General features: G+C 35.0%; 2 protein-coding genes across 2 annotated transcripts; one reads left to right on the forward strand and one right to left on the reverse strand.

Annotated features, from left to right (window-relative positions):
* The first annotated feature begins 1,268 nt into the window (after positions 1-1,268).
* Positions 1,269-2,168, forward strand: LOC110727754 (translocator protein homolog). The gene has a single exon (XM_021907332.1). The coding sequence runs from the start codon at positions 1,403-1,405 to the stop codon at positions 1,964-1,966; it is 564 nt and encodes a 187-aa protein (XP_021763024.1). The 5' UTR covers positions 1,269-1,402; the 3' UTR covers positions 1,967-2,168.
* A 1,070-nt stretch (positions 2,169-3,238) lies between these two features.
* On the reverse strand, positions 3,239-5,187 carry LOC110727857 (xyloglucan 6-xylosyltransferase 1-like). Its single transcript, XM_021907436.1, has one exon. The coding sequence runs from the start codon at positions 4,912-4,914 to the stop codon at positions 3,562-3,564; it is 1,353 nt and encodes a 450-aa protein (XP_021763128.1). The 5' UTR covers positions 4,915-5,187; the 3' UTR covers positions 3,239-3,561.
* Positions 5,188-11,671: the final 6,484 nt, after the last annotated feature.

Consider the following 11,671-nt stretch of genomic DNA (forward strand, 5'->3'; position numbering starts at 1 on the left):
AACAGTCCGGGTAGTAAACGGTTCGGTGCAGACGTGTTGCGGTTTGTTAACGGTGCGGTGTAAACGGTTTTTATACCGGTTCAAACAGTTTCGGGTTGGAAACGGTTTCGGGTTAGAAACAGTTCGGTTCTTTTTTGGTTCAGTTTATAACTGGTTCGGTTCTTTTTCGGTTCAGTTTTAACTGGTTCGGTTCTTTTTCGGTTCAGTTTATAACTGGTTCGGTTCTTCGATTGTTTAACCACTTTAACGTTATTCATATCGGTTCCATTTCAAGTTTACTAAATTATAGTTGAATCTGAATTAAAATATAGCCTAATAGTATATTCATGTCACTGGCACACTCCCATCTTTATTTCATTATTACTTAGAGAATCAATGTAATCATATGCTTAATAGTCTCTGTGAATTAATTTTATTTATTACGCCTTTAGCCAAGCCTTGATACTTAATATTACAAGCTTTTTGTTCATTTGGTTTCATCACCTCAAATGTATACATGACTAGAGGCAGTAGTGTTGCTAATAGTTTGAGGCAGGGCCTGAGCCTGCTTGTTTTGCTCTTGTTTGTGAACACTGATTATCCTTAAGACCTTAATGAATGATTTGCCTTGCTATTTTAAAAAAAATATTCTAAGATTTCTAATATTTAATCCATTTAATTATATCCCCGTCAAAAAAAAAAAAAAAAAAAAAAAAAAAAAAAAAAAAAAACCATTTAATTATATAAAAAAGTTTGTAAACGGTTCGATTTAGAAGCGGTTTGGTTCATAAACGGTTCGGTTCATAAACGGTTCGGTTTATAACCAGTTCGGTTTACAATCAGCTCGGTTTTTAAATGGTTCGGTACAAACGGGTAGCAGTTTGCTAACGGTTCGGTGTAAGCGGTTTTTTTTGCCAGTTTAAACGGTTTCGGGTTGGAACCGGTTTCGGGTTAGATACGGTTCGGTTCTTTTTCGGTTCGGTTTTCTTTCAGTTCGGTTTATATTCCGTTCGGTTTGTTAACGAGTTCGGTTCTTATACGGCTTAACATTATTCGGGTCGATTCGGTTTCAGGTTTACTAAAATACGGGTCGAGTCGGTTTTCCACTTCAAAAAAATCGATTTTTAATTGGTTCGGTTCTCATTTGGATCGGTCGATTTCAGGCTATTAAACGGTTTCGGTTTGAAATTTGACAGCACTAATAATAATCCTAACTTTATTCAAACCTTTATTGCAACGGTGGCAATTTGTAACATCACCTACGTGTCAAATCTTTTATAGCATTGCTGTCAATTTTATGTTAGTTCCCTTATTACATAAACTTTGTAGTCATCTTTTCTTCTCTCTATTTCTTCATAGTTCATAACATCTTCCTACAAACACTATACTTCATTACTTCCCACCTCAAATTTTACATGTAAAAATGGATACTCAAAACCTTAAGCAAAGGACTACTAGACAAGAACCCACCACCACGAACGACGAAAGCGTTCGAGGGGCAGGGCAGAAGATGAAGAGAACCATGGCAAAACGCGGTCTTAAATCATTGAGTATAGCACTAACAATCCCGGTGATTCTAACACTTACCAACATCTACATGTTTGGTACAAGTGACAACTACAAGTTGTTCAACAGACCTAATTGGGTACCTCCAATATGGGCTTTGCACATGGCTTGTTTGGGCTCAGCTTCCTTATTGTGCCTTTGTGGGTGGCTCGTTTGGGCTGAAGGCGGGTTTCATAAGAACCCGAATATAGCCGGGTTATATTTTGGTCAGTTTGGGTTGAGTCTCCTTTGGGATCTCTTGATGTTTAAGCTTGGCGCTAACTGGGCTGGTTTGTTGGTTGCAGTCGGAGTTTGTTATGGTTTGTATCAGTGTTACAGGGCGTTTAAACAAGTGAGCGATATCGCCGCCGATTTAGTTCTGCCGTGCTTGGGATGGTCTGCACTTCTTGGATTTATAAGCCTTAAGTTTATGCTGAACTAAAATTGTTGGTGTAATATGAATCTGTTGTTGAATGTCTGTAGATATATAGCTCTTTCCCAACCATTTTGGTGTTGTTTTAAACGTGTTTCTTCTTATCTTTTTATCTTTCTTTCGCTATATTATGTGAGTTATAATGTTTGTATGTATAAATTATCTTCAAGTTTGATAAAGTTTCTTAATATTACAGGAAAAAGTTAAAATATATTTGGTTGCTGCCTTGCTGCTGTACTAATACTAGAGTTTGAGCAAAGAATTTCAGCATCTGCAAAACAATCTCAAGGGGTACACTAGATTGAAACTAGAGGCATAAAACTAAAATAAATTTAAGTTGTACACTTTTTTGGCCTTTGAGATGTTTAAAGAATATTTTCAGTTATCTAAGACGGTCTATATAAAAAATTCATATGGAATAAGAAATCTAAATATAGATAAACCAAAGTCTTACGTGAAAGATAACTATTACCAAAACATCATTACTATAACTTCTTGGATTTATAATCCTTAAGTTTATGCTGAACTAAAAAATATTTGTTTTAAGTGAAAAAATTGGTCGAACTGATGCATCATAATTCATACATGCAGATTATAACTTATAATGTGAAAGATAACTATAATTAAAACATCATTACTGACAATCCAATGCTTCAACTAAAGTTGCAGATCAGAGTCTTTCCATTGCTCGTTAACGAAGCAGGAGAAGCTCTTTGTTTCATAGAACAAATGTGTAAAATACCAGATACACCAATAATAATAAGCTCCTAAAAGTAGCAAACATCCATTTTCCAGAATTAGTCTCAATTTCAAGATCACCACCATTAACATGAGATAAATCGCGCTAAGTGACTGCAAAATTCATAAAATGCCTCTTAATTCTAAACCCGGAATTGTGCAGTGACCTTCAAACAGGGGCAAATTATACTAGGAACCCATCAGTGTCTCTGCCTACTGGCTATGAGAGGGGTGTTCATGACTGGCTTGATCAACACACGTTTTGGCGTGTGTAGTGCCTAAAGCCCTAAACCGCGGTGCAGTAATTCATGCACCCAAGTGGTAAGAGCTAGGAGCAATTTGCCCAGTGATTGATATCAGCAGCTCATCAAATAATACCATTCCCATGATCCACTACACAAGTGTTATTGTTCACTTCCCATCTTAAACCCAATGACCGGCATTAAGGTTAACCATGACACCCTATATTTGAATACTTTCCATACCATAACAAACCATTGCAGAAAGAAAAGGAAGGCAAGAAACTAAATATGGATTATGTACTTAGATTTCTGAAAGAAGCTAAACATGGATTATATACTCAGATTCCCGGTAACAAACACCGACAAGATCAGTGTTAATACATCGAATTCACAAGATATTTATCAAGCAACAACAGCTGAGAAGAGAACCAAAAAAATATGGTACTTATCTCTTTCAAGTGGTACGAGTATAGTTTCCTAAAAAGGAACAAAAGAATATTATGTACAATCCTAACAAGCACATACACAAACTCTCATACAAAACCTATGATGTCGTACACAAACGCATGAAATAAGAGCTGAGAGATCACAGATGAGAGAGAGGGATGACCAGCCAGCTCAAGATCATGATGCCTTCATTGCCTGAATCCCCTGCTTATCTTTAACCTCGTCCAGTTTCAGTGTCTGATCTCGTTTTTTCTTAACTCTCCTGCTAGCAAGTGACACATGAGAAAATCCATACATTTTCAAGACCTGGTTATCCCCAAAATTGAACGCTCTCTCCATATGTTGCAAACATCTTTCCACAGGATAATCACTAATCACTCCACAAGGCTTACAACCCACGAAATGAGTCACCAACGGCCACCTATCATCACCTAAACCCGGATGATGATTCTCAAGCATCTCTTCATATTTATCAACCAAAATCCCCCAATAACCGTGCAAGTAATACGAATTCTCCAAATAAACATTCTCCCCCCACTTCTCCTTATTCTTTGCCAACAAATAAACCATAGCAGATTGATCATCCGCTTCAAATGGAGGTCGATCCTTCAACTCCTGAGTAAGAACATCCCCCGCCTCAACCCTTGTCTTCCCCTTCGGCCCCATTGGAGCCCACGCGTCAAGAAGGTCCAACGACCATTGACAATTTCGAATCAAAAAACTTCCAGTGTTCAACCCAATCCAATTCTTCTGTTCGAAAACCATCTCCTTCCAACCATGCATAATCAAATTATAACCCTCATACCTCTCCCATGGCAACTCAAATTCCATATCAGTAAACATAGCATCACTATCCATCCACCAAAGAAACTCGATTTCGGGGTTTCCCAACAACAGAGTCCTAATCAACGGCAATTTCGACCAAAACCCGGACATTTCAGCATCCAACAATGCCAGATTATAGAATATCTCAATTCCATGTAATCTACAATAATCAATCTTATTCTTTATCGACTTCAACAAGTAATAATCACCTACAGGACTCTCACATGGTTTTGGAGACGAACCAGTTACTAACAAAACCCTAGGTTTCTTCTTCTCCCCAATAAAATTGGGCATTTCAGGGTGTTTTTTCAACCAGTTCTCTCTCCTCCCATCCCAATTAACAACCTTAGGACCCAATTTATAAGGCAATAATCCAGAAGACGAAGATAATTCAACATCAACACCATTATCATCATCATAATAAAACTTCTTGTAAACAAAATTAGCGTAATTAAACGAATTCGAATTCGAAGAAGACGATGATTTTACCTCTTCAAGAAGATGATGAGGTTCAGCAAGCTTACGAGATGAGAAATGGTTGCGAATTTCGATGAAATCTTGCTCTGGAGTTCCGAATTTTCCGGCCCCAATTGTGCCGCGAAGAACGATGATGGTGAGAAGAAGGCAGAGGAAGGTGACATTGCAATGGCGGAAGAATCTGTAGAGCTGCCTAGCTTTGCGAACTCCTAAGCACTTCTCTAACATTTTTGGAAATTAATGGCGGAAATTCAAGGAATTAGGGAAGCCATTAATGGCGGCAAATTGAGAAAATTGGGGATTTTTGAAGATGAATTAGGAACCCTAGGACAGAGAAGAGAGGAGAGAAAGTGTGTTGGGAAGAGTGTCGGTGTTTTTGGATGAGGAATTTTTGTGTTGTTTATTACGGAGTACAATCTGTAAGAATCATTACATTATTTTATTTATTTATTTTTTTGAAAGACATAACATTACCTTTTAAAAAAGAAAATACTGAGTAATTTGTTGGACATTTTATTTATTTGGATGGTTGCATTAATTAATTGATTGAGGTAATTAGTGTTAGTGTACTTTCTAAGTTAATGAAGGTGCTACACAAATATAATAACACAAAACACATGGAGTAATTTAGTGGAGGTTATGAGGTACACATGGTGGTATTAAAGAAAAAAGGGTTAGTTGAAGGAAAGGGATTTGACCAAATATTACAACTCATACAAATATCTTTATGTATTCGTGCTTTCTACAAATTAATTTTATTTATTTATTTATGAGTGAATTTATAATACGGAATTTAAGTTTAGTTAGCCAATATTTAATAATATTAGGTTATGTTCACCTTTTTTAAATATGTTGTTACTTATTTCATATCACATCAGAAGAAATAAGTTTAGATTAGATTACATTAGATCAAGAAAAATAAGTTAGATTATTAGATCAGATCGGAAAAAATAAGTTCTGAACACACTTTAACCTTTATTTTATGTGCGATTTTTAACATTTATTTTATGTGCAAATTTTCATCTATAAATGTACAAGTATTTAATTACGTGATAAAAATAAAAAATATTATAGAAATTACATATTTGTAAAATAATACACATTAATACAATTTTAATAAGACCACATTTGATATGGTTTTTTTTTTTCGATTAGCATATAAGGTCATAGTTTTATCCTGAACAAATAAGTTTAGAACAACTTTGAAAAACTATATTTAGTAATTTTTTTTTTTTTGGGGGGGGGGGATATTTAGTATTTTATTTCACCTAATTTTTGCTTATCTAATACTCGTATGATCTTAACTTTTATTATTATTATTATTATTATTATTATTATTATTATTATTATTTGATTTCCTAATTTGACTAATTTTGACTTGTACACTAATCTATAAGGTTTAAAAAAGAAAGTTAAACAGGATTTTATTAGATTTGTTTAATTGTGTGTATATATATATATATAATAGGATTTTATTAGATTTGTATATATATATATAACTAGTTTTGTGTCCCGTGTGATGCTCGGGTTGTTTATTAAATTTTGAGATAAATTTTAAATCTATATTCAAATTTCAAAATATATCTCTAGTACAAAATTATTTAGCAATTGATGTGCTTTTGTAACGATTTAAACTATGTAGTAGGCATGTAAATGACTAATAATAATATTGGTATTTTTTTAGAGTTATAATCTAATTTTTTTTTAATAAGATTATAATTCGATTTATATATATGAATAGAGTTATAATCTATTTTTTTTAATAAACTTATAATTCAATTCATTGTTGGCAGATAATTAAGGAACATAAAGAAAAAAAAAATGGTTATTAAATAACCATGCATTACCATTGAAAATTAAAGGTGTTTCCAAATATAGGGAAAAATAACTAATGGTAATAAATATTGCAGGCTAAATTTTAAATGACTTAGGTTGTTTTAAGAAAACTATAAATTGAGCATTTCCTTCATTTGTATGTAATAATTTCAAGAGAAAATCTGAGAGAAGAAAAATAACTCAGAGAAAAGAGGGGTTGTGTTTTTTGCACTTTGGTATAAATAGACATTTTGTTTATGTAATTTATTTCTCCCTCAAATTTGATTAAATAGAAAATTTGCATTATTTTCTTAACAATTGGTATCAAGAGCTTGGTTGACAATTAGTCCACATTACGATAAAAATAAAAACGATCATAAAAGAAAAAGTCAAATTTGAGTGGGAGAAATGGCTGCAGACAAAGGAGAAGTTAAACTTGAAAAATTCGATGGTAAAGATTTCGAATTTTGGAAAATGCAGATTGAAGATTATTTATACCAGAAAAAACTCTATCAACCTCTGGAAGAGAAAAAGCCAGATGGCATGCAAGAAGCAGAATGGAAGCTTTTAGATAGACAAGCACTCGGAGTTATTCGATTTACGTTATCACGCAATGTGGCGTTTAACATTGCAAAGGAAACCACAACGGCAGGTCTCATGAAAGCTCTCTCTAATATGTATGAGAAGCCATCAGCCTCCAATAAAGTTCATTTGATGAGGCGGATGTTTAGTTTGAGGATGTCGGAAGGTGGATCGGTAGCTCAACACCTTAATGAACTCAATTCTGTCACAACCCAATTGAGTTCTGTTGAAATCAAATTTGATGATGAAGTATTAGCGTTAATACTTTTATCTTCCCTGCCAGATAGTTGGAATGCTACAGTCACAGCTGTGAGTAGCTCATCGGGAAATAACAAGTTGAAGTTTGATGACGTTCGTGATCTGGTTCTTAGTGAGGAGATTCGACGAAGAGAATCAGGTGAATCTTCATCCTCTTCAGTATTGCATACAGAGTCAAGAGGAAGAAATTTAATCAAAAGGAATGAACGCGGAAGATCAAACTATCGAGGACAATCCAGAGATAGGAGGTCAAAATCCAGGAATCCAAATAATTTCCAAAACTCAAAGACTGTGGAGTGTTGGAATTGTGGAAAGATTGGGCACTATAAAAATCAGTGCAAGGGAACACCAAAAGGCAAAGAAGTGAAGGCAAAGGCAAATGTCACTTCTACCGGAGAAGGTGATGATGCGTTGATATGCTCATTGGAGAGCAAAGAAGAGTCTTAGGTATTAGACTCTGGAGCATCGTTCCATGCTACTTCTAATAAAAACTTTTTTGAGAAGTATGTCCATAGAAACCTTGGACAGGTATACCTTGGTGATGACCAACCTTGTGATATTGTTGGTCAAGGTAATGTCAAAATTAAGTTAAATGGGTCAGCTTGGGAGCTGAAGGATGTCAAACATGTTCCCGACCTAAGAAAGAACTTGATCTCAGTTGGGCAGTTGGCTCGTGAAGGTTACACTATAATCTTTCAAGGTGATAATTGGAAGATTTCAAAGGGAGCAATGATAGTTGCTCATGGTAAAAAGAATGGTACTTTCTATTTGACAGCTGGAGCGTGTTATTCGATTGCAGTTGCAACAGAGAATGAAAATTCCAAGTTATGGCACCAAAGACTTGGTCACATGAGTGAGAAAGGAATGAAGATCATGCATTCAATTGGAAAACTCCCTAGTCTAAAATCTGTGAATTTAGACATGTGTGAAGAATGCATACTTGGAAAGCAGAAGAGGGTAAGCTTTCAAACATATGGAAGAACTCCAATGAAAGAAAAATTGGAGCTTGTTCATTCTGATGTGTGGGGACCAACAACCACCCAGTCTATAGGTGGAAAACAGTACTTTGTGACTTTTATTGATGATCACTCTAGGAAAGTATGGGTTTACTTTCTAAAATACAAGTCCGAAGTGTTTGAAGTTTTCAGGATATGGAAAGCTAGGGTTGAAAATGAAACAGGTCTGAAGATCAAAAGATTCAGGTCCGACAATGGCGGAGAATATGAGGACACCAAATTCAAGAAGTTTTGCTACGAGCATGGTATTAAGATGGAAAGAACTGTGCCAGGTACGCCTCAGCATAATGGCATAGCTGAGCGGATGAACCGAACATTGACCGAAAGAGCCAGAAGCATTCGTATACAGTCAGGTCTACCAAAACAATTCTGGGCAGAAGCAGTCAATACAGTAGCTTACTTGATCAATCGAGGACCATCAACCCCATTGGAGTACAAATTACCAGAGGAGGTATGGAGCGGCAAAGAGATCAAATTGTCGCACTTAAAGGTATTTGGTTGTGTAGCTTATGTGCACATTAGTGATCAAGGCAGAAATAAGCTTGATCCTAAATCAAAAGTTTGCACTTTTATCGGTTATGGCGAAGATGAGTTCGGATACCGTATTTGGGATGATGAAAGCAAAAAGATTATTCGTTCAAGAGATGTAATTTTCAATGAGAGAGTCATGTACAAAGATAGGCATAAAATTGAGAGTTATGAAACAAATCAAAAAGAATCTACATTCATTGATGAAGATTATGTCCCAGACAGTACGATGCAAGAGTACACTATCATAAGTACACCACAACAAGAAGAACAGACTGTACAGGGCAGTACATCGCAATCAAATGACATACAACAACCTTCTTGTCCAACTCCTACACTAAGAAGGAGTATTCGACCACATGTGCCTAATAGAAAATATATGAATTATTTGTTATTAACTGATGATGGGGAACCAAAAGATTATTATTAAGCATCCTAGACCAGAGATGCTAGCAAGTGGGGGCTTGCAATGAAAGATGAAATGCAATCCCTGATTTCAAACCAGACATGGGAACTAACTGAGTTACCCATAGGTAAGAAGGCCCTTCATAACAAATGGATATATCGAGCAAAAAAGGAGCACGATGATTCCAAGAGGTATAAGGCTCGACTAGTTGTCAAAGGTTTTCAACAGAAAGAGGGAGTTGATTATAATGAGATATTCGCTCCTGTTGTGAAACTCAATACCATTAGAACAGTGTTGAGTATTGCTGCAATTGAAGATCTTTATCTCGAGCAGTTAGATGTGAAGACTGCATTTCTTCATGGAGATCTTGATGAAGAAATATACATGCACCAGCCAGAAGGTTTTATAAAAAGTGGGAAAGAGCATATGGTATGCAAACTTAAGAAAAGTTTATACGGGCTAAAACAAGCCCCAAGACAATGGTACAAAAAGTTTGATAACTTCATGCACAAGGAAGATTTCCAGAAGTGCAACGCTGACCACTGTTGCTACTTCAAGAGATATCAATCCAGTTATATCATCCTATTACTTTATGTTGATGATATGTTAATAGAAGGTTCTGATATGAATGATATTATAAAGTTGAAGCATCAATTGTCAAAGGAATTTGACATGAAGGACTTGGGTCCAGCAAAGAAGATTTTAGGAATGCAAATCACAAGAGATAAGCAGAGAGGCACTTTGCAGTTATCACAATCAGAGTACATCAAACGTGTTCTTCAGAGATTTAATATGAGTGATGCTAAGCCTGTTAGTACACCGTTGGCGAGTCATTTTCGTCTATCAAAGGATTAGTCCCCTCAGACAGATGAAGATAAAGAATATATGGCCAAGGTTCCTTATGCCTCGGCTATTGGAAGTTTGATGTATGCAATGGTTTGTACAAACCAGATATTGGACATGCAGTGGGAGTTGTAAGCAGGTTTATGTCCAATCCAGGAAAAGTCCATTGGGAAGCTGTAAAATGGATTTTGAGGTATTTACGAGGTACAATTAATAAATGTTTGTACTTTGGTAAAGGTGAATTGAAAATACAAGGTTACGTTGATGCAGACTTTGGCGGTGAAGTCGATAATAGAAAGAGCACAACGGGTTATGTATTTACAGTTGGAAATACAGCCGTAAGTTGGATGTCCCAACTACAAAAGATTGTTGTTGTATCCACTACAAAAGCTGAGTATGTGGCAGTGACCGAAGCTAGTAAAGAGATGATATGGCTTCAAGGTTTGTTAGATGAGCTGGGGTTCAAACAAGTGAATAATATTTTGTATAGCGATAGTCAGAGTGCTATACATTTAGCAAAGAATTCGGTGTTTCACTCATGAACAAAGCACATCGGTATTCATTATCACTTTATCAGGTCTCTTCTAGAAGATGAAGTGTTAACTCTTAAAAAGATTCTTGGCAGTAAGAATCCAGCAGACATGTTAATGAAAACAGTGACGATTGACAAGTTGAAATTGTGCTCAACATCAATTGGTCTTAAAATGACAGAAGACTAGTTGAGGTTCTACTCCTTGGTGTGAAGACAGATTGAAATCAGTCTTCAAGTGGGAGATTGTTGGCAGATAATTAAGAAACATAAAGAAAAAAAAATGGTTATTAAATAACCATGCATTACCATTGAAAATTAAAGGTGTTTCCAAATATAGGGAAAAATAACTAATGGTAATAAATATTGCAGGCTAAATTTTAAATGGCTTAGGTTGTTTTAGGAAAACTATAAATTGAGCATTTCCTTCATTTGTATGTAATAATTTCAAGAGAAAATCTGAGAGAAGAAAAATAACTCAGAGAAAAGAGGGGTTGTGTTTTTTGCACTTTGGTATAAATAGACATTTTGTTTATGTAATTTATTTCTCCCTCAAATTTGATTAAATAGAAAATTTGCATTATTTTCTTAACATTCATAACTATTGAAATATTGGTATTTTATCCAAAATAAAACTCTCAACTAACAATTTTATTCTAAAATTCTATCCAAATTTCATTGAAAATAGAAATCTAAACTAATTAATTTATCTTATGAAATCTATCTAAGTATATCCAACGTGGCACGACACTTGGTGAAAAGTTAGAATGCCAAGTGTCGCTATCTCATGACCTGACTAAAAGTTTACCTTTATATATAAGTTACTAGTTTTGTGCCCCGTGCGATGCCCAGGTTATTTATTGAATTTTAAAATATATTTTTAATCTATATGTCAAATTTTAAAACATATCATTGATACAAAATTAGTTAGGAATTGATGTGTTTTTGTGACGATTTAAACTTGTAGATATGTAATGACTAATAATAATAATATTGGTGAAAATATTT

This window comes from Chenopodium quinoa, unplaced genomic scaffold, assembly GCF_001683475.1.
Source record: "Chenopodium quinoa cultivar QQ74 unplaced genomic scaffold, ASM168347v1, whole genome shotgun sequence".
Classification (NCBI taxonomy): domain Eukaryota; kingdom Viridiplantae; phylum Streptophyta; class Magnoliopsida; order Caryophyllales; family Amaranthaceae; genus Chenopodium; species Chenopodium quinoa.

Coding starts and splice junctions, on each gene's coding strand:
- LOC110727754 (XM_021907332.1), top strand. CDS start 1,403: ATGGATACTCAAAACCTTAAGCAAAGGACTACTAGACAAGAACCCACC.
- LOC110727857 (XM_021907436.1), bottom strand. CDS start 4,914: ATGTTAGAGAAGTGCTTAGGAGTTCGCAAAGCTAGGCAGCTCTACAGA.